The 27054-nt window shown below is 45.3% G+C and overlaps 1 protein-coding gene across 1 annotated transcript; it reads left to right on the forward strand.

Moving 5' to 3' along the window:
* The first annotated feature begins 1957 nt into the window (after window positions 1-1957).
* On the forward strand, window positions 1958-26179 carry LOC144728388 (complement factor B-like). The gene is made up of 18 exons (XM_078607788.1): window positions 1958-2196; window positions 3885-4094; window positions 5225-5410; window positions 6103-6276; window positions 7820-7900; window positions 9009-9142; window positions 11086-11224; window positions 12393-12524; window positions 14376-14453; window positions 16053-16193; window positions 17030-17151; window positions 17678-17825; window positions 18831-18993; window positions 20281-20372; window positions 21962-22077; window positions 22787-22907; window positions 23774-23823; window positions 25390-26179. The coding sequence occupies exons 1-18, from the start codon at window positions 2073-2075 to the stop codon at window positions 25519-25521; spliced, it is 2343 nt and encodes a 780-aa protein (XP_078463914.1). The 5' UTR covers window positions 1958-2072; the 3' UTR covers window positions 25522-26179.
* The last annotated feature ends 875 nt before the right edge of the window (window positions 26180-27054 follow it).

The raw sequence follows: 27054 nt of genomic DNA on the forward strand, positions 1-27054 counted from the left end.
AATTAATAAAAGTAAAATAAATAAAAATTCACGACGTTTCGGAGGCAACACAAGCTTCCGTCGTCATGTGGAACCGTCACAGCACGATAGCTGTATCACTTGATTTAAAAAAAAACTCTTTACTTGATACAGCTATCGTGCTGTGACGGTTCCACCTGAAGACGGAAGCTTGTGTTGCCTCCGAAACGTCGTGATTTTTAATTACTTTTTTATTTTACTTTTATTAATTTACATTTTTTACCTTCGTGACTTTACCGAAAAAACCTAAGAATATGAATCCTTGCAGTCACGAAAGCTTCAAATCTCGAATTTAAAAAAACTCTTTACTTGATACAGCAATCGTGCTGTGGTGGTTCCACCTGAAGACGGAAGCTTGTGTTGCCTCCGAAACGTCGTGAATTTTTTTCTATTTTACTTTTATTAATTTTAATTTTTTTTTTTACCTACGTGACTTTACCGAAAAAACATACGAGTATGAATCATTGCAGTCATGAAAGCTTCAAATCACGAGCGAGGCAATTGCAGGGCCGCGCATTGACATTGCGCATGCTGCGGGCTGTGAACTCCCGGGTGACGAAACACGTGGTTTACGGGAAAGCGGTTTTATCTCCACCGCTCCCTGGAATGTGGCTGATTGTCAAGCACAAATGTTTGCCTCCAGTGAGTGACCTCCGTGAACACTTCACTTTTGTTTGAAAAAATTCATGGCTCCAGCAAACGTTTACAGGAATCGTACAATTCCGTTTGAAATGTTGTTTTAGGCCTAAATGAGTTGTTATTATCATTTCTTACGATGGGCAGCCGTGTGTCGTGTGTTTCTACGCTCTTACATTTGTTATTTCAAATGAGTTACCTTTAAATGAGTTTACTTGTGTCACCGATTCGGTTTGTGTTTGGGATTGTGAGAGGTCACAGCAGCTTGTGTGTGGATTGACCATGACTGATTGTGATTATTGACATGTTTTTTTTACAGCCCTTTGTCATTTCACGCCGTGTCGCTCATGGGGGGTTGTTTCACCATACTTCACCACACGGGTCAGTGTGTGTTGGTGAAGGAGTTGTGGTCCTGCACTGCTGCAGATATCGCTCGCCACTGATGTTAGTCCTGTCCACGTCGACATCACAGTGCGCTTCAACTGTAGCTATTCGTGTCATTTACATTTCTAAGAGCTATCTATCCTACTCTCCCTTCACTCTTTAGTTCATCATTTTGATCCCGATATCTCTGAAATAATTGTCCGAGATATGCACACTGTATATTGCTGCCTATTTAAAGTGATATTCTTTTTCCTGGAGAACGGTGATTATTTTCCACTTAATATTTATTCCAATTACATAATTATTTACATTTAGTGCCATTGCATTATGCATCAGTTCCACTTTTTGACGGACAACGTTGGCAATGATTAATATGTGCTCATTCGCTTTTCAGACAAACGGGTACATGCAGAGACTATGGACGTGTTTTCTATTAAAATCTCCTTTCACGTCTGCAAATAAATTCGTAAAAACTCAAAACATTAATCAATGACACTGTAGACTTAAAAATAATATAGTATGACGGGTGTATTTTAGGGCATTGACCCATGTATGTACATTGAACTTCCTTTGCACCATATGTAGCCAACCGTGTGTGAGCGTGTCAGTGAGTGGGTGAGTGTACGTACGTATGTTGAACTTCTTTCGCACCGTACGTAGCCAACCGTGCTAATCGGAGGTGTGGGGCCTCTTCTTCATAGCACATCAATTAATAAATGACACACGCATCTGACGGGAAATATTCTGCGAAAACAAATTTTAAAGAATGATTAACAGAAGAAAAATGTAACTTTGCCAGTGGGATTTTTTATCTGCCAGTACCGTTCCAGAATAACAAACAATTTTTCCTCCCCACATCCCCCCACCCCCCCAAGTCCTTGGTTCCAGTTTGGACTTTGATAAGTGCCAGGGTTGGCACGATCTGCACAAATTCCAGCCTCCTCGCTGCTTCACGAGGGCAAGCATTCTGGCTTGGGTTTCGGGCGACACTGAGCAGACACCGCCGTGCCATCCACAACACGCACGCCCCGCCGATGCCGCTTGGCTTCACGCTCTCTCCCGCGCGGCCTCGTCTCGGTGCAGAGATGTCCCGCGCGAGGTTGACCGTCGTGGTTCTGAGCATTGTTGTGTGGGCTTCGCATCAGCAGCTCTGCGACGGTAAGTCGAATTCCTTTTCACGCGTGTACAATTGTTTTTGGGGGGGGGTTGGCTTTGTTTTTAGGATGCTACCGCGGTGTGAATTGGTTGCCACGGCAATCGAGAGGTTGCCGGCGCGGCAGTTGAAACAGAGGGGCGAGTTTTGTGAAATCTCCCTCTCCTGTCTGTGGGGTGCCATGGTGGCGAGATGTTAACTACCTCGCCTGGTATACTGGAGGTCGTGGGTTCGATCCCGACCCTGACGCCTGCTGTGTATTTGGAGTCTGCGTGTCTCTCTCATCATCATCACGGTGGCTATGAGATGTTAACTACCTCGCCTGGTGTACAGGAGGTCGTGGGTTCGATCCCGACCCTGACGCCTGCTGTATATTTGGAGTCTGAGTCTCTCTCTAATCATCATCACGGTGGCTATGAGATGTTAACTACCTCGCCTGGCATACAGGAGGTCGTGGGTTCGATCCCGATCCTGACGCCTGCTGTGTATTTGGAGTCTGCGTGTCTCTCTCATCATCATCACGGTGGCTATGAGATGTTAACTACCTCGCCTGGTGTACAGGAGGTCGTGGGTTCGATCCCGACCCTGACGCCTGCTGTATATTTGGAGTCTGCGTCTCTCTCTAATCATCATCACGGTGGCTATGAGATGTTAACTACCTCGCCTGGCATACAGGAGGTCGTGGGTTCGATCCCGACCCTGACGCCTGCTGTATATTTGGAGTTTTCATGTCTCTCTGCCCGTGGTGGCGTGGATTATTCTTCGGGTCCTCCGGTCTTTCCCTCCACATTTAAAAACATACGTTTAGATTATTTGGCTGATAAGCCACTTCCTTGAGCTATCATTCGTGGCCAGTTCGCTTCTAAAAATAGCTATATAGCTCAGCGGACCTTACCTGGTAAAATAAAACATGATTTAGTAGGAGTGTGTTCACCCAGCGGCATAAATGGGTAAACCACGATTTTTCTATGATCGGCAGCGTTAGTTGTGGTGGAACCAATTATGAGTAATCACACATCCTCCAAGATGTCTGGGTCAGCGTGGAAGAAAAGGCCAAATACACTCTGGAGGGGGCTCTCTAGATGTCCCTCTAGCGGAAGCCCTTCCGACGGCAGTGGCGTGAGCTTGCAATTTTATTTGTTTTGTTCTCTGTAACGTTTAAGTGTCACCAAAGTGCAGCTGCCATCTAGCCAGAAGCCCCTTGGAGATGAGACGCAAATCTCAAAAGGCTGTCTTGGCTGGCGAAAAAAAAACAACTAAACTGCCACTTGCAGAGGATGCCAGGGCTTTGTTGGGAGGATTTTGTAGTTCAACATAACAAGCGATTGCTCTAGATGCGATTGGAAAGACGAGTTTGCAATGGGTGGGACACGTGTAGGAGTAAAATTACTGAGACAGCCATTGGAGTGGTACCTCGATGTTGGTGACCAATGGGAAGACCCTAACCCAAGAAGGTGGCGGTGGTGAGATACTAAGATATAATGTCGGGCGTTGACTTTGCAATAACTACGTGCCTCAGCAGAAGGAATCAAACGGATGACGAGGGCGTGCTGGCATCGATGGCACGGGTCGCGATGCGCTCTTGACGGCGGTGACACTGACGGCAATCGTTGACAAAGGTGACGCTGACAATGACGGCGGCCGTGATGGTCCCGATGACGACGACTGACCGCGCGCGTTCTGCCACCCACAGCTCAGTTGCAGTGCACCAAGCAAGGGGTGTCGATCCTGGGGGGCAACACCAGCATGCCCGACGAGCCGGCGGTGGGCAGCGTGCTCAAGTACAGGTGCCCGTACGCCATGCGGCCGTTTCCTGTCCACGCGCGCGTCTGCCAGAAAAACGGGGACTGGTCGCCGCTCGTCAACGCCTACAACCAGAAGGCGAAGAGGGCATCGTGCCGCCGTAAATTCGCACGCGCACAAATGCACCCCACCCCCCTTTAGTGCCCCGAAGGGGGTGGATGGAGGGTGGGGGGGGTCTTGTAGAAGGCTGAGCCCCCCTCCCCCCCCCACCTTGTAATTCATAACAAGTAAAGACTATTTGCTACAATCTTTTTAAAAAATGTGTTGCGGCGGGTTTTCTTCAAAGTTCGGAGGACATCCATAAGCAGCAGCTGCTCATCACGAGGGAGCACGTGGGGTCAGTTCCCACGAGTGAGAAAAAATTTTAGTTGAAAAAAAAGACCTTAACAATTTTCTACCTATTCTTTCGTTCTTTCGGTAAAGTCACGTAGATAGAATACAAAATAACAATAAATAAAAAACACGACGTTTAGATCGCAACACCCACCCACCACCCCCCCCCCCCCCCTTTTCCTGATGACGACCACTTGTGTTGCGATCGAAACGTCGTGGTTTTTATTTTTTATTAATATTTTGTTTTCTATCTCCGTGACTACCGAAATAACCAAAGAATATGAATTCCTGCAGTCACGAAAGTTTTAAGTCTAAATTTGATCTTCTATCTGCTCCTTATAAACATTTTTACCCCCCCCTCCTTCTCCCCCCCCCCTTCCCCCGCTCTCCCTCCTTATTCTGTCTTCACGTATAAATATTCGAACTAACCAACGTGGACGGACAGTCAGAATGCAAACAAAAAACAACACTGATCATTTATGCATTGTCCTTGAAACTAATTGGTCCACACCAGAGACAGCTTTCCTTAGAGCCTAGTCTCATACGGTGTTCGACCAGCTGTCTCTGCTGTGGACCAATCAGTTTCAAGGACAATGCATACATTATCAGAGTGTTGTTTTTTGTTTGCATTCTGACTGCAAGTATTGTGGTGAACGTAAACATGATTCCTTGCAAAAGGTTTCCGTTTTGTCGCCAGAAAAAAGGGGAAACCCCCCTATTATTTCAAACAATCTAGTTGATTATTTACTTTAGTTTGATACAATTAATCGACTGATTTTTCTCGGCTCAAGTTGCATGCCTAACTTACACACGGCCCAACCAATCGGCCACTCATGCCAGCCACGTTCCTAACCCACCAATGTTATTTCCTTTTTCGCTTCCCTCCCCCACCGACAGCGATGACATGCGTGGGGCCGCTGGAGTTTGAGAACGGGGAGTATTACCCGCGCAAGCACCCCTACAATGTGGGCGACACCGTCACCTTCTCGTGCTACAGCGGCTTCTTATTCTACGGGTCTAGTAACCGCACGTGCCAAGCCAATGGAAAGTGGAGCGGCACTGTTCCCGCCTGCGATGATGAGAGTACGTGCCCACCCACGTCTGTAAAATGCATCAGAATTGTCGACCAGCTTCGCCCGCTCACTTAGCCTGGGCATGGCAACCGCGACGAACATTCACAGTGAAGCGCTTTGGAGCGTTTGATTATTATTTACGCCTCCTCGCTACACCTAAGTTTTCAACTAACTTTACGATGCTTAACAGTCTTAACTTCCTTATGGAATTGGAGCCAAGACAGGTCTTGGCTTAGGCCACGTATAGCATTGCTTAAGTCCTGAGCTCATGGTCACAGGATCTCGGGTGATGCCAACTCGGCTATCTGACCTGTTGCAGACACATACCTGTCAACCCCTTATCAGTGTCTACCTTGCTACAGACCAATTCAGATCTTATTGGTCACCCCGTGCCCCTTATACATTTCAACGTTCATCCTACAAAATCCCATCACAAGGAAGAAACACAAAGACAAAACTAAATTGTGCCCGTATTGAAACGGCTGTTATGCCATATGGACTTGAAAACTAAATTTCCCTGTACAACACAGGTAAACAGTATGGGTTGACAGGTATGCGTATGCACGGTACGTTGAACTTCTTTCGCACTGCACGCATGGCCAACCATTACTAATCGGTGGTGCATTGCGGACCTTTCTGAGCCATCCAACGTTTTCGTTTATTTGTTTTTTTTGGGGTGGGTGGTTGGGGGGTCATACACAGGTTCATTTTGCCGAAACCCCGGCGTTCCGTTCGGAGGTCGCAAGATGGGAGTCGACTTCGACATTGAAGGAGTCGTCTCCTTCACCTGCAGCCCGGGGCTGGTGATGTCCGGGGACACCCGGCGCACCTGCCTGTCGACCGGAGAATGGACGGGGAAGGAATCGGATTGTGAAGGTGGGTTGTTGTGGGCCTCCCCGGTGTTACACCAGTACTCAATTACAAATCAGAATGTGTCTTTGGTAGAGTGTGACCTCACTGTTGTTGTGGATCCCCCGTGTTGCACCTTCTTTGGAAGTTAGGGGGGTTTTTTTATTCCGTGGCTGGTTCCTCTCGGTTATTGTTGAAACTTTACATTATAGATACACAATGCCTCCCTTGGGTGCTCCATGTTCTTGGCAATTACAGTTGTCATGCCATACAGAGGACTGAAAACCCGATTAAACTTACGTTAAACTTAAACCGAACGACAGTCTTCGACACTATAATCGAGGATTTAGTAACCGTCAATCTATATTTAGGAGTCGGGGAGGCAGGAGACTGAAGTCGGCCGCTAAACAATCTAGGAAAGCAGGCAGTCGATGTGGGCCTACATCGCGACCAGCAGCGTGAAATAATGAAGCCAATCCACGCGTTCCCTCTGCCCGTCTAGCCAGTGCAATTCCACCCAGCCCCACCCTCCCCACCCAGCCCCTCCCCACCCAGCCTCACCCCTCCACCCCCCACTCAGCCCCTCCCCTCCCCACCCAGCCCCACCCTCCCCACCCAGCCCCTCCCCACCCTCCCCTCCCCACCCAGCCTCTCCCCACCCTCCCCACCCAGCCCCTCCCCACCCTCCCCTCCCCACCCAGCCCCACCCTCCCCACCCAGCCCCTCCCCACCCTCCCCTCCCCACCCAGCCCCACCCCTCCACCCCCCACCCAGCCCCTCCCCTCCCCACCGAGCCCCACCCTCCCCACCCAGCCCCTCCCCACCCTCCCCTCCCCACCCAGCCCCTCCCTCCCCACCCAGCCCCTCCCTCTGCACGACGGACACAATAATCCCCTGTGGGCTGGTGTAACCAGGAGGTTCCTACCAGTATGAGGGAATATCTTACGCATGTCTCCGATGCTTTAATGGTCGCAGTATCATACAGCACAACTGTCAACCTCCTTCACTCTACACGAAGGACTAAGACCATCACTGCTGGGCGCTGATTCTCGGCAGCAGCCCCGGCCGTCTGGAATACCACTGGACATTTTTCGATTTAAAGCTTTCGTGACTGCATGGATTCATATTCTTGGTTCTTTCGGTAAAGTCACGTAGAAGGGGAAATAATTAAATAGTAAGAATTTAACACAATAAGATACAATTCTCACGACGTTTCGGCCACAACGCAAGCAGCCGTCCTCAGGTGAAGAACAGGTCTGTCGGAAAGACAGCCTCCTAATGAACACTGCTAAGCTTGGCAGCGTCTTTTTAAGCTGGGTGGGAGGAGGAGGAGAGCGCCTTGACAAAGAAGTTTACATATCAACACTGGACATTCCAAATATTCAGTCTACACCTTTTAAGAAACACCTAAAGGCCCCACCTCTCGCGCCTGGCATGACACTGAGCAGACATACCTCGTGGTCATGGTCATTCATGTTTGTCAAATGTTGTGCACATTACAAATTGCTGTGTTATTATTATTATTATATCTTACGCCACTAATTATTTTATCATCTTTGTATCCTCACAGATATTTACAGCTATGACAATCCAGAAGATGTGTCCTTTGCACTCAGCAAAGTCACTTTGTCAATGGGTGTTGAGCAATCAGGTACTGTGTTGCAAGCAACACACGAAATATTACTCTTGCTTCGTGTTTTAAGTGTACGTTTATAGATTTGTGTGTGCGTGTTTGTCTAAGAGTATGGGGAGCGGTGGTGCAGTGGTTAGCGCTCTGCACTACGAACCCGGTGACCCGAGTTCGATTCCCACTCACGGCCACCACCAGTGACGATTATATGAACCGGTTCTGGTCCTCTCTTTAGTTGACTCGGCATCAAATGAGTACCTGGTGTAAACATCGCCACTCGGGAGATAAAAGGCGGTCGGGCGTGGTGCTGGCCACCCACCCCCCTCGTGTACCGTTCCGGCCTTCATAAGTCCTCACTAACAGCCTTTGTCCCAAACGTGTGTGACGACTATCAGGGTTGTCTTTGCCTTACAGCGTGGGGAGTGGCAGTCCAGGTGTCAAGCACAGGTGCCATGAAGTCGGTCACGACCACCTGAGTTCGATTCCCGCTCATGGCCACCAACATCAGCGGCGAATATCTGAACTGGTCCTGGGCGTCCCCAAGAGAGGGGAAATAATACAAATTAAACCCTGAGTTTAGCAATACGTAGCCTAATTGCCCTTAATATCACTGGTCAACAAAAAAAAACTTTTTTTTCTGGCCTGGACTTTTGCAGCTGTCTTAGACTAATTTCACGGTGCTGATTCCAAATCTGATCTCTGATTTGCTCTATCACATCTCATTTTATGCTTTCGGCATACCCCATTTCATTGATTTTACCCGAAATTGACTCTGTCACTTATGATTGCAAGTCGTTGCGAGTCAGTGACTGCTTTAGTGTTAAAATATGGCGCTGTATTTTTAGGATAGTGTGTTTATAATATCATTTTATGTAGATATCCACATTTAATATTTTTCTTCTGCAGTTTTTATTGAAAATGCAATATTTGATATCTCAAAAACCTGATGTGATAGACAAAAACTGATGCCAGATTTGGAATCAGCACCCCAAATTTACATTTACAAAACCGTTGGAATACCTTATGCCAGAAAAAGTGTGTTGACCAGTGTATTACGTATCCTGCATTTACATTGACAAATTGTGCCGTTTAATATGTTGGGATTTGTACGTGTGTGTGTGTGTTTAAGAATCAATGGCACGATCCATCAATTTGACGAGCTTGTACGACACGCACATCTACCTGGTCATTGATGCCTCCTACAGCGTTGGCAAGGAAGACTTTGACACGGGCTTGAATTTTGTCAAAGATCTCATCAACAGGGTAAGGCACCGCACACAACTCACCCCCAATCACGGTGCATGGACACGATGGGTCTGCATATTTTGATTCGCACCCCAGCGATTTGATTATATTATCTGTCACGATTGCGGATCGTGATTCAATGCAGTACGTTGATTGTCGTTTTCCGCTGATCCCAGTAAGCGTGGTGTGGAACCGTTGGAACCAGCGTCGGCCCAACATTCCTTGCTTGCCGACGTGGTGCGTGTAGATTTGCAAGTTGCATTAGGGCTCTCATGAACCACTTAGGCACAATATTTGTATTAGACGAGCTGCGACGGTGTTCTAGCGGTCAACACACCAGATTTGGACGACAGAGGCGGCCAGCTCAATGCGATCGCCACGGGCGGCAGTTCAAACAATAAGGACAAGTTTCTTAAATTCCCCTGCCTCTGTCCGCCCAGCAGAATACATGGGTACGACACAGTTAATTGATCGGAGTGTCACGTGTTCGTCAATCGGCAGGGGTAAAGTGTGCTTATGTCCATCTCTTGCCAACGCATCTGGTCAGTGTGGAAGAGTAGACCAAATACTCGCTCGAGTGGAGGCCTTTTTGACGGCGGTGGCATGAGCCAGCAGTTGCAGGTCCACGCCTTTACCTTTCATATACTTTAAGGATGAGTTGCGGTTTTCATTTCTTAGGATACCAGACTTTTAAATTTCTAGGGCCAATTTAGTATTGTATTTATTCTATTTTCAGATTTAAATGTGTTACATTGAAACAACATTCATTGTGTATTGCACTAAATATAATTGTTCATTGAAATTATTTAATCCAAATTTATTTTTAACCATAAAGTTCAATCAGTAACGCAATCATTTGACCTTCATTTATTTTATATGTTTCAATAGCTAGCAACCCACACGTCCTTTGGATGTGAAATCCCTTGAAATCCCTCGGTCCCCCCCAGCCAGCCAGCCAGTAAAACAATGAATCTTATACAAAGCCCTATCTCATCTCCACCTTTCTCGTGCCTTCTCTGTACCGAGTATCCTAATTTATCCCAATTCCTCACTTTGTCTCTGTTTCTATCTGTTTCTCTATTCCTCTCCCCCCTCCACTGTATCGCCCCCCCTCCATCTCTCTCTCTGTTTCTCTCTCTCACCTCTCACCCTCACTCTTCTCCTCCCAGCTCTCCCTTTCTCATCTAGATTTCCCTAATCCTCTCAACCACTGCTAGTTGCTTTCCCTCACTGTCCTCTTTCCGTTTTGCTCTATCTCTTACCTCTCCGTTCCATGCCCTTGCACTCACCCCCCCTCTCCGCTCTCCACCTCTTTCTATCTCCCTCCTTCGCCTCCTTCCTCTATAGCTCTGATTTATCTCCCTTAGCGAGGAACATCTTTCTGCGTTTTTGCATCCCTGCAGGAAATATGTTTTGATTGAAGGTGTAATTTTGGAGAGTTGTACAACTGGCCAAGGCTTGTTGCACACTTTTCAGACTTGCTTCTCATTTTCTTAGGTCTTTTCGGTAAAGTCACGTAGGTAAAAAATAAATAATAAAAATAAATAATAATACATAATATAAGAAATAAAATAACAAGTAATATTTCTTCTTATATAAATAATGTAAGAAATAATATAAGAAATAATATTTCTTCTTATTTCTTATATTATAATATTATTATTTTTTTTACCCACGTGACTTTACCGAAAAGACCTAAGAGTATGAATCCTTGCAGTCACGAAAGCTTCACATCTAGAATTGTTTCTCATTTCACACACGTGTTATTTAGCATCGTCGATTCTCCGCGCACACAGATTTGAAGCGTCTATCACGAGTGTAAGAATCGATTTTACCCAATTGATCATCGCAATACGTAGAAGATGTGCGTCTTCACGCCGTGCGTGCGTGCGTGGCGCGGGTTTCATTGGTGGCGAACTGTTTAATCCTGACTCGTGAATGTCTCCGTTAAAATTCCTTAGATTGGAATGTACGTCAGGAATATAAGGTACAGCATCGTGATGTATGCCACGAATCCATCCTTAAAGCTTTCGGTGCGTGACAGTTGGTCCAATGACCCCAACGCTGTGATCAAGATTTTGGATGATCTGGATTATTACGGTAAGTGTACATTTTGGCAAGCACTGCGTCACATTCATGATTGTGGTCGGAACATCCGGAGGTCACCCGTTCAATCGGCCGTCGAGGCAGTTAAAAGAACGGGGACGCGTTTCCTGAATCTCCTCTGCCTCTGTCAACCTTGTCACCTTGTGCCGTGAGGTCGAGTGCGAACTCGACTGAAGCCATCACTTTCTGGCTCTCTCTCAACCAGCTGTAACCTCCTGCTTCTAATCAAGAAAGTCCCGCTTTGTCAACAAATACTGGTGGTTCATAATAAAGGTTTTTGGGTCAGATCGCGTTATTTATAAATGTGTCGTAACCCTCCACCACCCGACACGGCCAAACAGTAAAAAATGTGTCACGTTTTTTAAAGGACAAATTAATTGACTTATTTAGCCCACCGGTGTGCTGAAGAGAGAATCAACAGCATTTTAAAATTTGAGTACGACGTTTCGCTGATAATTACAATCAGCTTCATCGGGCAAGAATGGTGAAGCTCTCCTGTTGCTCCAGCAAAATGTTTTCTTGCTGTGGTTTTCCCACCTGATGATGATGATTGCTTGTGTTGCAATCGAAACGTTGTGATTTATATTTTTATTTTATTTTATACCAACGTGACTTTGCCGAAAGAACCAGAGAGTCTGTTAAGGCTATACGGGGAATCTTTGTCTTATGGTGTAGTAATGTTGTGCTGGAGTCAACACGCTGCCCACGTGACCCTCAACAGGACAAGCGGACTGAGAAACGAATGAACGGACACACATTTTGAGAGAGGAAAAAACTGATTTCTTAAAATGTTTTCCTTTGATAATTGTTTTTTTACCCTTCTATCTGGCAACAAAACTGACACCTTTTTTTACAAGGAGTCATGTTTGCATAGACCACAATACCTGCAGTCGTAATGCAAACAAAAAACATAACTCTGATAATGTATGCACTGTCCTTGAAGTTGATTGGTCCACACCCGAGACAGCTTTCCTTAGAGCCTAGTCTCACATGGTGTTGGACCAGATGACGCCAAAAGGCGTCATCAAAATAAAAAAAAGGTGTCAGTTTTGTTGCCAGATAGAAGGGTAAAAAACCGATTATCATGTTTTTTACTGGCAAATGAGGTTCCAATTATGTTTTCCTTTGTGTTTTTTTTCATCTCCGGTGTACAATTATACAGAATTCGACGATACTCCGGGTACAAATACAGCCATGGCTTTGAAGATGGTGCTGGATACAATGGCTTTATATAAAGTGGCTAATCAGAGGACATTTAAGGATATCAGACAAGCCATTATACTTCTCACAGATGGTGAGCCGCCGTTCACACGTGCACATCTTTGGCTCAGAAGCAACAGCAACTTTTCATGCGCAAGGCTCCAAATCACTGAACCGAACATCTCGCAAACAAAGTCGTGCCCACGTTGCAATTCTCCCGATGCAGAAGTTCAAACTTTTGTTGTTCGTCCCAGTTTTATCCTGATTGTGCTTTTTTGACATCATGTCATCATGGGACAGAGCAACACGTAGGCTTTCGCGACCAATGTTATTCATAATCAACGTTTTTGGGTTTAGATCGCGTTATTTATAAATGTGTCGTAACCCTCCACCACCCGACACGGCCAATCAGTAAAAATGTGTCACTTTGACAAAAGACAAATAGTTCACTGCTTTAGCCCACCGGTGTGTTGAAGCCACAACATTTACAATTTGAGTACGACGTTTCGCTGGTAATTGCATCCAGCATCATCGGGCAATTCGCCAGAATGGTGAGGCTCTGCTGTGTCTCCCGTGAGGCTCTGCTGTGTCTCCCGTTCTTATATATATAAGAACGGGAGACACAGCAGAGCCTCACCATTCTGACGAATTGCCCGATGATGCTGGATGCAATTACCAGCGAAACGTCGTACTCAAATTGTAAATGTTGTGGCTTCAACACACCGGTGGGCTAAAGCAGTGATCTATTGGTCTTTTGTCAACGTGACACATTTTTACTGGTTGGCCGTGTCGGGTGGTGGAGGGTTACGACACATTTATAAATAACGCGATCTAAACCCAAAAATGTTGATTATGAATGGGACAGAGCATCCAATCATATCTCTGAAGAGCTAGCGTAGCCCGTTGTGTTATAAACCATCCCACCAAAGCGGATAACATAGCAGGAGGAAGCACTTTTCCACTCGCTCTGCATGTGATGAGAATATTGTTCGTTGCATGACAGTCAAACTGATATTTTCATTCTCAGAGCTGCCGTTTAGGAAATTAAGTGCAAAACAAAATGTAATGTGCGTGCAATGATGACTGAACCGACACAATCAACTCTGTACACTTTTAAACTAGTACTGGTAGGAACCTCCTGGTTACACCAGCCCACAGGGGATTATTGTGTTCGTCCGTCCGTCGTGCATCCAAAAATTTGAGGAGTGGGGCCGGGTGGAGAGGGGTGGGTGGGGAGGGGCTGGGTGGGGAGGGTGGGGCTGGGTGGAGGGTGGGGCTGGGTGGGGAGGGGCTGGTCACCCCGTGGTGCCCTTATACAACTCAACGTTTAACCTACTCACGCCGGCTTGTGCCCGCCCTCACAGTTGGCCATATTTGCGGAATACACCACGCCGCCGTTGACCCTGCCCATTGACCGAGCAACCCAAGGTTCCTACACCAGCTCCCTCCGCAGGAATGTGTAACTGCCACGTGGCGTGCAGTTTACTCCGCATCCGTTTCGTGTTTGTAGTTTCAAACTATTGTGAACATGCAGAGTCATTACGGGGTGGCGGGTGGCACAGTGGTAACACTCACGCCTCGTAGCAAAACAGGTCCTTGGTCTGATTGTTTTTGTCTGTGCTCTTAGCAGAGTATTCCATTGTTCTTCCCCTGTTCTGCATTGATCTCCTACAGCTTCTCTGTTTTCCTCGCACAGATTGAAATAACCGCTATGTAACTGGTACTGGACATTCCAATGTTGAAAACTAACTTGCACCCCCCCCCCCCCCCCATGTAAAAACGTGTCGAGGACCCTCCTGAAGAAATAGCTTTGAGATTCAGCAAAGCTCTCCTGGGTATATAAGTACCATAATGCTAAATATGAAATAAGTGCTTTCTGATTGTGTCTCCCCACCCCCCTCCCCCCACCTTTCCCCTCCCCTTCTCATTTATTTCGTGCTTGAAGGAAGATCCAATGTTGGACCTCCACCGGGCAAATTCCTGATGGACAACATTGACCTGGACATCCCTAAAGAACACATGGGTAGTTGGAGCACAACCTGCAAAAAGCAGAACAATTATTATACTCCTGTGTTTTCATTATTATTACTGAACAACATAGGATGGCATTTCCGTCATTAAAGAGACGTTTAATAATTCTGTAACCTATTGTCAATTTCGATTTCAGTAAGAGTTACACACCCATTAGGGTGTGGCCCTGGTTTCTCGAATGTAAGTCTGATCTTGTCAGAGTAATATTTAGTACAAATCATAACAAAGTTGAAAAAAAGGCTAAATTGCGTATTTAAACCTTGCATTTCCTTTGGCCATTTCAAATGAATACTGATCAAATTAATCCAACAAGACTCAATACCAACCAATCCTATAATGCTAAACAAAATGTGGATACGTACCTCTAAGCGAACAATCAGGTGGCACTGGAACACAGTACAGGGCCCAAACGTAGACAAACACCTACCCCCCAAAACACACAAATTAAGTAATATTTTAAAATACTTTTTTTAAACACGCTTTAATGAAATGTACCGTACGAGTAATGGAAGTGGCCCCGAGGCTTGCCATAAGGTAAGGGGCCGTGGTGATTTACAGCCAACGTCATTTGAGCGTGGACAATCAGACCCAAGCCGAAACATAACATATACAAAAGATTGCTTAAAAATATATATTATATTTAATGATAGAATATAGCAGAGGTGTGGACTCGAGTCATGTGACTTGGACGCGAGTCAGACTCGAGTCATGAATTTGATGACTTGCGACTCGACTTGGACTTGCATAACAATGACTTTGTCCCACCTATGAGATGTGGACTCGAGTCATGTGACTTGGACTCGAGTCAGACTCGAGTCATGAATTTGATGACTTGCGACTCGACTTGGACTTGCATAACAATGACTTTGTCCCACCTCTGGAATATAGTATTGCCATCAGTATGACATACGTATACCAAGTTTGCAGTCGATACGACATTGGGAAGTGGGTTGAAATTGAGTTACAAGATTTGAGGATACGACAACAGACAGAGTTGAGGATGCAACAGACAGAGTGTGAGTTAAATAAAAGCGTGCAATAATAAAAACACCCCCATCACCTCGGGAGAAACAACGCATACGTTATACTGGTAGGAACCTCCTGGTTACACCAGCCCACAGGGGATTATTGTGTCCGTCCGTCGTGCAGGGAGGGGCTGGGTGCGGAGGGAGGGACTGGGTGGCGAATGGGAGGGTGGAGAGGGGCTGGGTGGGAAGGGAAGGGGAGGGTGGGGAAGGGCTGGGTTGGGAGGGTGGGGAGGGGCTGGGTGGGGAGGGTGGGGCTGGGTGGGGCTGGGTGGGGGGTGGGGCTGGGTGGGAAGGGGCTGGTCACCCCGTGGTGCCCTTATAAAACTCAACGTTTAACCTTCTCACGCCGGCTTGTGCCCGCCCTCACAGTCGGCCATATTTGCGGAATACACCACGCCGCCGTTGACCCTGGCCATTGACCGAGCAACCCAACGTTTCTACCAGCTCCCTCCGCAGGAATGTGTTCTTGCAGAACTTCAACCCGCCCATTCGATTCATTCGATCAGGTCGCCTTTCACGAGTGACTCTTCTGCATGTGTGTATCTTTTTTTGCGTTTGTCCAGACGTTTATGTCTTTGGCATGGGAGACGTCTACAAGGACGAGATCGAAACTATTGCGTCGCAGAAACCCAACGAGCAACATTCCTTCATTCTCAGGGATTACGATGATCTGAACGATGTTTTTGAAAAAATGCTGCAAGCAGGTGATGTTTACTTTGTTTCAATATCGCGCAGTCGAATCGACGCACGGGTTAATATTTCCTAAATCGTTGCAATCGGACCGAGTTTCATTGTAACGGGGATATCAAAGTGCGTGGGCTGTGAGAAACATTGAAATACAAGCTGTCTCAAAAACATGTTAACACTTACATGGGACTATCGTTTTTAATGGTAACATGATAACAAAAGTATGTTAATAGCTTCAAAGAGTCTCCACTTGTTCGCCGTCATTGTCAGCGCGTGCCTGCAATCTTCCCCAGGTGGTCTCCAGAGCCGGGAGGAGCACTTCTTGCATTATTGTTGCAACTTCTCGGAAGTGTTAACATTTTTTTGAAGCAACCCCTGCGTTGTTCGAAATGTTTCTCCATGTGGAGAGAGATCCTTACCGGAGAGGGATCCGTGTTGAGTTTGGTAACTGGGTGAGGGAATCAGTTTGGGCTTGTGGAGTCTTTCATTCAAGAAGGGGGAGGGGGGATAAGTGTTATGGAATTATTCCAAAGATTTGGCCAATCGGGGATAAGACTTGCTGCAGGTGGCTCCTGACAACTCCGACAGGGGTGAGGCTCTATTGGAACCTCATTTGCCAGTAGCAAAATATGATAATTGTTTTTTTTACCCTTTTATCTGGCAACACATTTTTTGCTATTTTGCTACTGGCAAATGAGGTTCCAATGGTGTAAATGCTTACCACGAGCTCTCATTGGGAAGTGGGTTAAAATTGAGTTACAAGATTTGAGGATACAACAACAACGACGACGACAGCAACTGACAGAGTGAGTGAAATGAAAGCGTGTGGTGTTCCTTATTGCCTGCGCTGCAGACGAGAAGCTGTTTACACAGTGCGGTACATCAGGCACCTTCAGGATACCGCGTGCTCGGATCGCAGGAGGCGATCCCACTAAAATCGAGCTCTGGCCATGGCAAGCGCAGATTAGTATGAGGGTACGTGTGCACCTTTCCAAACGTGTTCGTGGACTGTCTCTCTGTGGAGGGACCTCTATGTGGAGGTGCACGTCTGTCGGTGTTGTTGTTTTTAAAATTCCCGACTGAAAAGCTATTTTTTTTTAGATACTTCTTTTTCTTAAAAGCTTTTCCTCCAAATTATTTTTAATCCTGCTGCAACACGGTTATTTCTTATTTGACCTTTCTGCTTTCGTCCACGGCACCTTTAGGCATCGTTAAAGGCACCTTACGAGTGAAAATTATGGTGAACGTAGGTGGTGTATAAAGTGTATTGAATGCATTAAATACTCTTTGGTTCTTTCGGTAAAGTCACGTAGACATAAAATTAATTAATTAATTTAGGCGCCTGATGACGTCTGCTTGTGTTGCGATGGAAACGTCGTGAGTTTTTGTTATTTATTCATTCTTTTTTATTTTATCATTTTTATCATTTTTATTTTATTATTTTCTATCTACATGACTTTACCGAAAGAACCAACGAATTTTACTTTAATTTTCTTTTCAGGTGCACATCTCAAATGATCACGTAAAACCAGCATTTTGTGGAGGCTCCATCATTGCCGAGCAGTGGATCCTCACTGCTGCCCATTGCTTCGACGAATTCGCCATCACTGACGACGAATGGTGGAAGGGATCGATTGACGTTGTGATAGGTACTGCCAAAGCAAAGCCTTCATCACAGGATTTCCGTGGCTTTCGGGTGGCAACACGGCCTATTGTTGCAGGGGCATTGCAGTTCTAGCCTAGCGGTCACCCTTGTAAATGTTTTTGTAATGTTTAGTTTGTTGTCCTTCCACCTGCACCTCCGCTTTTTAGCACGGTTGGCTACGCACGGTGCCAAAGAAGTTAAACATACGTAGGATATAGTAATAGGTGTTTACCCTTTCAACTGGTGCAAAACTTACACCTTTATACAAGGCATCATGTTTGCAATAACCACAACACAAGCAGTCAAAATGCAAACAAAAAGAAACAACTCTGATAATGATGATATGCACTGTCCTTGCAAATGTGATCCCTTGTATAAAGGTGTCAGTTTTTGTACCAGTTGTAAGGGTAAAAACCTATTACTATATTTTGGCACTGGTAAAGGAGGTCTCATAGTGTAAATGCTTACCCCGAGCTCTCAATACTCTGATAGTGCACTGTTTTTGAGTTGTACGCCTTTTAGCGTCATCTGGTCCAACACCAATGGAGACTAGGCTCTAAAGAAAAGCTGTCTCGGGTGTGGACCAATCAACTTCAAGGACAGTGCATATCATTATCAGAGTTGTTTCTTTTTGTTTGCATTTTGACTGCTTGTGTTGTGGTTATTGCAAACGTGATTCCTTGTATAAAGGTGTCAGTTTTGTACCACTTGAAAGGGCAAAAACCTATTACTATATTTTGCCACTGGTAAAGGAGGTCTCATAGTGTATACGTAGGATACTGCAGACGTGTTGAACATAGACACACGCCATCTGCTCCAAAGTGGACGTTAAAGATACGGTGCAATGCGGGCCCAACTTGGAAGGTTCAGCAGGGATTGGCGTCGTTGATACGATGTCGCAAGACATTGTGTTGCTGAGCCATGTAAGCACTATAAGTTTAACTCCTTATCCTAATTGTCGTAAGTTGATGTGCACATGAATTAACGCATACATGTTTCTTGCTTGTAGGATCAAGTAACAAACTTGGAGGAGATAAAATGTCTCCAAAACAAATTATAATCCACGAAGGCTACAACAGGAACCCAGACGCCCATGTACAAATCGAAAATCTGGATAATGACATCGCCCTTATTAAACTTAGCAAGCGTCTAACATTTGGATATACATATCGGTAAGCAGTTCGTCATTAAAAACAGATATTGTTTGTCTTCTTCGAAGCCAGAAATCTCATTCTTGCATAGGGTCGGCTGCTCAGATATTCAATTTCCCACGTGGTTCAGCTCGTTGCCTGTACAAATGTATCGTATACATTTGCTAACGTTGCGTGTTCCAATGTTTAATTCTCACTATACTCCATGATACATCGTTTTTTTCGTATCAAAGTTAAATGCGAGGACATTCATTTGAATGAACATTTTCTACGTTACATGGGTCACACATGTCCACACATACGAAGGTATGTATTGTATGTATTGTCATTTGAATCAGCGTTCTCTCCATCACATGGAACGTTTCGATTTAAAGCTTTCGTGATTGCAGGGATTCATCTTCTTGGTTCTTTCGGTAAAGTCACGTAGAATGTCTACTCGACAGACCTGCTCTCCACCTGAGGACGGCTGCTTGCGTTGTGGCCGAAACGTCGTGAGAATTATTTTATTATGTTTTATTTTTATTATTTTATTATTTCCATTCTACGTGACTTTACCGAAAGAACCAAGAAGACACATGGAACGTGTTCAGCAGGCGTGTGAAGTGTGTAATAACGTTTTACTTGCGGATCATGCAAATTATAATGTTGTGTTAACTAGATAAAGAGACCACACTGCAACAGGGTTACCCAGAATGCAATGTGTCGGCAACATTTTTGAATGTTTTACTTTTAATACAAATGAGTTTGTTGTTTGTTGTAACACATGTGTGACCATTGAAGGGTTTATCTGCTACTCTCTCTCTACGAATAGGTAACTAATCACATTCCAATTCAAAACTATTTGTCACAATGTTTGTACATGTTAATTCTCATCAGACCGCACGAGAAACAGTGCAGTATCTAACTGTTATCCACTATCTGTACCAAGGCCGTAATTATCCCCACCAATATTCAAATATGCTCAAAATGTCCCCCCAATATATTGCTACAACAACATTTTTTTGAAGCACCCTGTATATATCCCCCTCCCCTCCTCCCCTCTCTAATACCACCTCATCAGTTACACACAGTGATGCGTGTTCGTCAGCTCGTAGCGTACGATGGAGCACCGGCGTTTGGGCCTCCTACGTCGCGGGCTGCCCCGTCATCATCAGTGTTGGTCAAGGTGGTGACCGGCACCCCTGTGATGTACGAAGAGCCCAAAACAACGGCTAATCCCATCGTGTGCCCCGACAACGGCATTCGGAGGTTTTTTCGTGTGTCGCAACGGACTTCTGTTCTTCTAAACGCGCTTTCATTCTCACACAGGCCAATTTGCTTGCCATGTACAAAGGAAACGAATGCGATCCTGGATCTCAATTCGGCAAACAAGGATTGGACAACGCTCTGCAACATACATGGTACGTCTTGCCATGAACAATGATTACCCATTAACACTCCGACATTCATTTTTTAAGTTCATTTAAGTTCATTTATTAGGTATAGCCCTGTGAGCCATTCGGCTCTTGAATCGGGTGCAACCGCAACAAACAAAAAACAAAAACATGAACAAAAAACATCTTAAAGTGAATATGTGACTAAGTGCAAACAGAAAATCCAAGAAAAGACAGCAAAATATTGCAGAAAAAAATCACCGTACACCAACGCTGTGTGCAAAAATCCCAGTGGGATGCAAGTCAAACAACAACAACAACAACCACAAGACAACTTATATTAAGGCCATCAGTCTAACTCTGTACTACAACAAACAAACATGGCTAAACCAATACACTTTTCGAAATCACCAAAATAAAGCCATGAAAGCAATGAAACAGTGGTCATAGGAACTGTGACAGACGTGTTCCTGGTTTGCGCCGAGCGCTGTTCGACACAACGTCACGGAACGTTTCACTGCACGCGCTAGGGAGGTTTTTTTAGGAGCTGAATGGAGCAGCTCCCATTGTACCTCGATTGTCTAAAGCTGTCTAAAGGTGCTGGAGGTGTTTGTCGTAGTGTCAGCCGATGATATTAGCTTCGTCGAACAGCAGACGCTTGGCCTGCATTAAACAGCAGACGGCTAGCAACTTTTTAGAATCGAGATAGAATGAGAGCCGCTTTTAGTTTCGAGGCGAACCACAGTGGCGAGATGCAATCTCCTTCATCTGGTATGCAGGAGGTCGTGGGTTCGATCCCGACACCTGTATATTTGGCATTTTCACATTCTCCCCGTGGTCATGTCGATTTATCTCCGCGTCGTCTTGTTTTTTCACCTCCGCGTTTATCTTACATCATCATTAGTTCCATGCGCAGATCGCCCGTTGGTGTCCACTGCACATTTCGTTATCCGTTTCAACTTTCCTCTCGTCTCGTGCCAATATTCTCAAGTAGTGGCCACATCTTTCTGACACCAATCTCTGGTGATGTCGTCAAGCCATCCTTTGTTAGGTATTCCTCTCTTTCCGGTTCCTTCCATTTTTGCAAGCAATTTTTGTTATTTTCCTGTTCATTCTACGTGTTCAAATAATGCCAGTTTCCGTCTCACCGCTGCCTGCATCAGGTCGACTTCTATAGTGCCGGATTATCGTAGTAGCAAAAGTAGCGACACGTGTAGCTACGAGCCCCGCACTTTGCAGGGCCCCGCACTAAATGCTTTCAAGCTATCAATTCCGATTCAGTGATTCTGCACTTGCTCTATTACTATAGTACTATACCACCTTCAACTTTTATGAACGACTGGGTGTTTAAGGTTAGCGCATTCGCTTAATCCGGCACGGCTTCGATGTGCAACATTTTTCTTCGACGTTGATCACTCTTTTGGGTCCATCTGAGATGCAGCATCCTTCTGTAGCAATAGATTTCGAGTGCCAATATCTTATCTCTGTCAGTATATTTTTAACGTCCAAGTCTCACAGGCATACAAAGCTGTACTGAACACGAATGTGAATGTTCAGTTTGGTCTTGTAGCTGTTTTACTTGCTTCTCCTAGATGTTGACATATTTTTCATTTCAGGAAAAAACCTCATCGATGTCAAAAAAAATACATCACTTACAGTCACAGGATTTGGCCTTCTGGAGGGTGATAAAAAGCACGCCCAGCAGCTTCAGCAAGCTACTGTGCAATATGCGGTGAGTGGCAGCCAAGCGGTCAATCGGCAGGTGGCGTGTGTCGGGGTCAAATGTGGGTAGTCCTCAGAGGTCGCAACCGGGTACCCGATACCCGTACCCTACCCGATACCCGGCTACCCATACCCGGCCGGGTACGGGTAGGCCGTGAGTCACTGGTGAGTAACCGTTTGTCACTCATTTCGGGTAGGGTACGGGTACGGGTAGGGAACGGGTACCCGTACGGGTACCCATTCGCGACCCTGGTGCGGCCGGGTATGGGTAAGGAATCAAAACCCGTTTGCGAACTCTGGTAGTCCTCCCTCTTCCGAGATGTCTGACCGGCGTGGAAGAGCAAAGCCACATTCCCTAGTCGAAATGTGAGAAATCGTTCACAGGAACTCCTCTACTTACGAACGAGTTAGGTTCCAGAGGTCTGTTCGTAAGTCGAATTGTTCGTAAGTCAAATTTACCCCTGTCGATTCCAAACACGGGGAATGGGTTTCAACGTTGTATCATCTACTGCAGTTGTAGATGCCGCCACCACCATCTATTGCGTGGCAATTGAACTTACGACTCTCGGTCCGAACAGGCAACTGGACATATGGGCAGGTTTGTTCGAATCTCTACATGTTCGTAAGTCGAATGTTCATAAGTAGAGGAGTCCCTGTAATTATAATGGAGTGCAAATTGTTGCATTCCTACTGAGTGTCACGTGTACTTTATTTTCCAGAAAAAGGAAGTGTGTCTGAAAGACATAATGGCCAGATTTAACGTCACCGAAGAGAAAGCAGAGAAACATATCACAGAGAACATGCTGTGTGCATGGAACGCAACAGCAGACACGTGCCGAGGTATGTATTTGACTGCGTTAAAGCCATCAGAGCTTTCGTAAAAAAAATAATAAACTTTCATACATTTTACTCAATTTTTTCTCGACATTACTTGAACTAGATTTTTGTTGTAAGTCCATCAGCCCATGTGGCTTACCAGAGCAATATTATTCAGCAGCATTTGTTTAGGCAAGCAAAGCCTAAGATTCATTATATTTAGTCTTCACATAGAGCTACGTTTTAGGTCCTCTGAAGTCCGCGCTAAAATATTCGTTTTGACCGCCATGCAAAGAACATTCCTCTTCATCATCCCAAAGGTCGCACTCTTTACACACAAAGTGCTTGCCACAAATGAACCACAATACCTTTCCGATCTCACCAAGGAGCAGAAACCATCACGCGAACTCCCGTCATCCTCGCAGTGGCTTTGGGCTAACCATTGAACAAATGCAGTCGCCGTATCGAACGCTTTGAGATGCTCTTGTGCGGACATCTGAAACATGCTTCCTTCCGATATTAGGAAGCTACTGGAGCTATGTACTTTTAAATCATCTATAGAACTGCTTTGTGTTTAGTTTGTGGTCCTTTCCCCGCACCTCCGCTTAGCACGATTGGCTACGTACACTGCGAAAGAAGTTCAACATACATACCCCAGCATCGGAGGCAAAAAAATGTCACTGAAATAAATCTCCGAATTCGTTGTTGCGACATCTCCTACCACAGATCATTCCCCAAAAGCACGATGCATCACTCTACGCGAGGTCTCAGCGGACGTGCGTCTAGCAGCATGACACCAACAGCACAGTTGCTATGAAATGGGGGAGGAAAAAGACAACAGCATGAAATATAAATCCCTCCATCCCCCCCCTCCACTCCGTTGTGTGCAGGTGATTCCGGAGGACCTCTTGTTTTGCAAAAAAACAGAAGATGGATTCAGGTGATTTTAAAACACAGCTGGGCATTGCCGGATTGTCTTAAGGGGCGCCCTCTGCTTTACAATGGATAATTAAGAGATCCGGTGACAAAGAAAAAAAACAGGTCACGTGGTGCCTGCGTCATGATCCAAATTTGCCCAATTAGAAAACAATTACTTGCAAGTTACTTAATTGGATTAACCAATAGCTTCATCACAACATGACCTCCGCTCGTGGCAGACTCAATTCCCACTTGCAGGCCAGTGTTGTGGTCGCCTCTTGCCACGTGGGGGCAGCTGGCAGCAGAACGGCAGGGGGAGCGGAATCCCATTGTAAAAATTATCCCTTAAAGATGTTGAGTTATGGGTGCAATAGAAATTCAAGTACTAATATATTAGCCCTGTTCTTTAGTATTTAGCCTGGGTGTTACGGTGCAATTCAATATGCATTTGGAAAAGAGAAGTTTCAGTTTTTTTTATTGCAATGACATCACCTCGATTTGCTATCAAGGCGAACTGCTGGAAATATTTCAAAATGTTTTTTTTAAGGACACAAAACTGAAGACCACATTTGTACTGTTACAGTAGTTAATTCAGGAGGCCTATTGGAATGGGGTGGGAGATTAATGATTACTTTGGTATTCTTTTTTCACAAAGTCGAGGAGCAAACGCACTCCACCGTCATAGAGCGTTATGGGGTGTCCGCGAAATATGTCTTTGAGGTTGTGTTTACATTATACTTTTGGGTTAGATCGCATAAATATAAAATGTGTCATTAAACCCGCCACCACCCGACACAGCCAATTAGTAAAGTTTGTCACATAAACAGAACATGCCAATTCATTACCACTACAGCACACCGGTGTGTTGGAGAGTAAACACACAACATTTCACCAGTAATCATCATCAGGTGACAGCCACATTTGGCTCAAATTTGATAGCCACAAATCTTTCTAAATTGGCAATGTCGGGGTGGTGGCAGGTTTAACGACACATTTATATTTACGGGATCAAACCTAAAAATAAACCTCTACCGGATATTCCGATTTAAAGCTTTCGTGACTGCAGGGATTCATCTTCTTGGTTCTTTTGGTAAAGTCACGTAGAATGGAAATAATAAAATAATTAAAATAAAACATAATAAAATAATTCTCACGACGTTTCGGCCACAACGCAAGCAGCGGTCCTCAGGTGGAGAACAGGTCTGTCGAGAAGATAGTTTGAATGACTCGACAGACCTGTTCTTCACCTGAGGACGGCTGCTTGCGTTGTGGCCGAAACGTCGTGAGAATAATTTTATTATTTTTCGATTTAAAGCTTTCGTGACTGCAGGGATTCATCTTCTTGGTTCTTTCGGTAAAGTCACGTAGAAGGGAAGTAATAAAATAATAAAAACAAAACGTAATAAAATAATATAATTCTCACGACGTTTCGGCCACAACGCAAGCAGCCGTCTTCAGGTGAAGAAATGTTTTCTTTTTATTATTTTATTATTTCCATTCTACGTGACTTTACCGAAAGAACCAAGAAGACGGATCATATTGTTCGCGAAAGCGTGTTAAAACCGAGGATGTGTTCGTTCCACAACAGGTTGGCATCGTGGCTGGGGGAGTGGCACAGCAATGTGGGAAGAACATCAAGAGCAGCTTTTACACGAACGTGGCAAAGATGATGCCGTGGGTGAAGAGACAAATTCCCGATCTAAAATTTGGTGACGTTTGAGATTTGTTTAAATGTTAATTGTTCGCGTTGAGATGTCCCGCATTACTCTGCTTCTAAAACGTTAATATGCAACGTGCATTTGTAGGATATCAGATGTCTGGGGTTGGTTAGAGTTCGTAAGATTACTAGTCAGGCCCAGTCAATAACGCCACTGAAATGCACCATTCCCTCGTTATTCGCGAGGGATATCTTGCAGATGACGACAATGGCTTACGAAAGCCTAACTTTTTAATGCGTTACCTTAAATAAATACGTAAATAGGCTCTCTCATTTCATCTCATCGCCTTCTCTCACCACATTCTCTCTCATCACTTTCTCTCTCTCGATGCAGCAGTCGTGTTGAGTTCCAGGGGTGATTCGCGGATAGCCAAAATCGCAGATAGCAAGGTCGTGAATAACGAGGGAATACTGTGGAGTGAGACTCCAGCGAGCGAGCCAGGCTGATTGATGAGGGCCTCCTGGGACCGCGGAAAACCTAAAGGTCCAACCCAGCTGTGAATGCAACGAAAAATCTACGTTAAATAACGACGTCTACAAGTCTAATCCACACAACAATTAAATAAAACACGTGCGCAATTAATAGAAACAGTTTTTTTTACATTTATTATACCACTTGAGGGCTAAACACTGCAATAAATTAGATTTAAAATGAAAAAAATATATAAGTCCTGTGCTTGTGTTACGTCCCATGCTGCAAATTGTAGTTGTGTGCACGCTGTGTGGCTCACACACGTGTGTGGAGGCAGCGAGGGTTTGTAGATCGTGGGCGTGGAGGTGGTGAAATACCCTCACCTCGCCAGGAGCAAGTGTGGCCTCCACTTCTTCCATCTGCATCGGATAGCGTCGCTCCCTCCCACACACGTTTATTTCCTCCCACATGTAAACACCCACTAATTGGCTCAAAGCATCTTTATATGTAGAGGACCGCAGAGCTTGGGGTGGGGTTATTTGGCGCTAGCTCACAAAGTGGCTGCCTTTCCCCGCTTGTCTGTGGTTCCTCGAGCCTCCCGGAGTTGTTCTTGCTTTTCGAGGGGGCCAAATACCGTGGCACGGTGCAAGTTTAAGCGAGCATCACCACAGAAGTTCTAACGCCTTCTTCTTGGTTCTTTCGGTAAAGTCACGTAGAAGGGAAGTAATAAAATAATAAAAATAAAACATAATAAAACAATTCTCACGACGTTTCGGCCACAACGCAAGCAGCCATCCTCAGGCGAAGAATGAAACACCCCAAGCTTGGAGCGTATATTTAAGCTGGGTTAGAGGGGGGGGAGGTGGGAAGAAGAGCGCCTAAACAAAATAATTTGCATATCAAGAGGAATTCAGCATATGGAAAATGCGTAGGAGGTGGGCGGGGGGGGTTCCAAATCAATACTATGCCCGTGCATTATGCAGGATTAGCAGCATCAAAGGGGGGGGGGGGAAGGGGGGGAGCATTAACAAAGGAAAGGAATGTTAATAGTATGTAGCTGTAGTTACTAAACAACCACGTAAAAAACTACAGTATAAACTGCATGACAAACTAAAGTATAAACT

The sequence above is a fragment of the Lampetra planeri genome, chromosome 28 (assembly GCF_965212315.1).
Source record: "Lampetra planeri chromosome 28, kcLamPlan1.2.h2, whole genome shotgun sequence".
In the NCBI taxonomy this organism is placed as follows: Eukaryota; Metazoa; Chordata; class Hyperoartia; order Petromyzontiformes; family Petromyzontidae; genus Lampetra; species Lampetra planeri.

Excerpts from the sequence above, each read along its gene's own strand:
- LOC144728388 (XM_078607788.1), top strand. The coding sequence starts at position 2,073 with ATGCCGCTTGGCTTCACGCTCTCTCCCGCGCGGCCTCGTCTCGGTGCA. Across the intron at positions 6,277-7,819 it reads GAAGGAATCGGATTGTGAAG|ATATTTACAGCTATGACAAT; the intron begins GTGGGTTGTTGT and ends GTATCCTCACAG. Across the intron at positions 23,824-25,389 it reads AAAACAGAAGATGGATTCAG|GTTGGCATCGTGGCTGGGGG; the intron begins GTGATTTTAAAA and ends GTTCCACAACAG.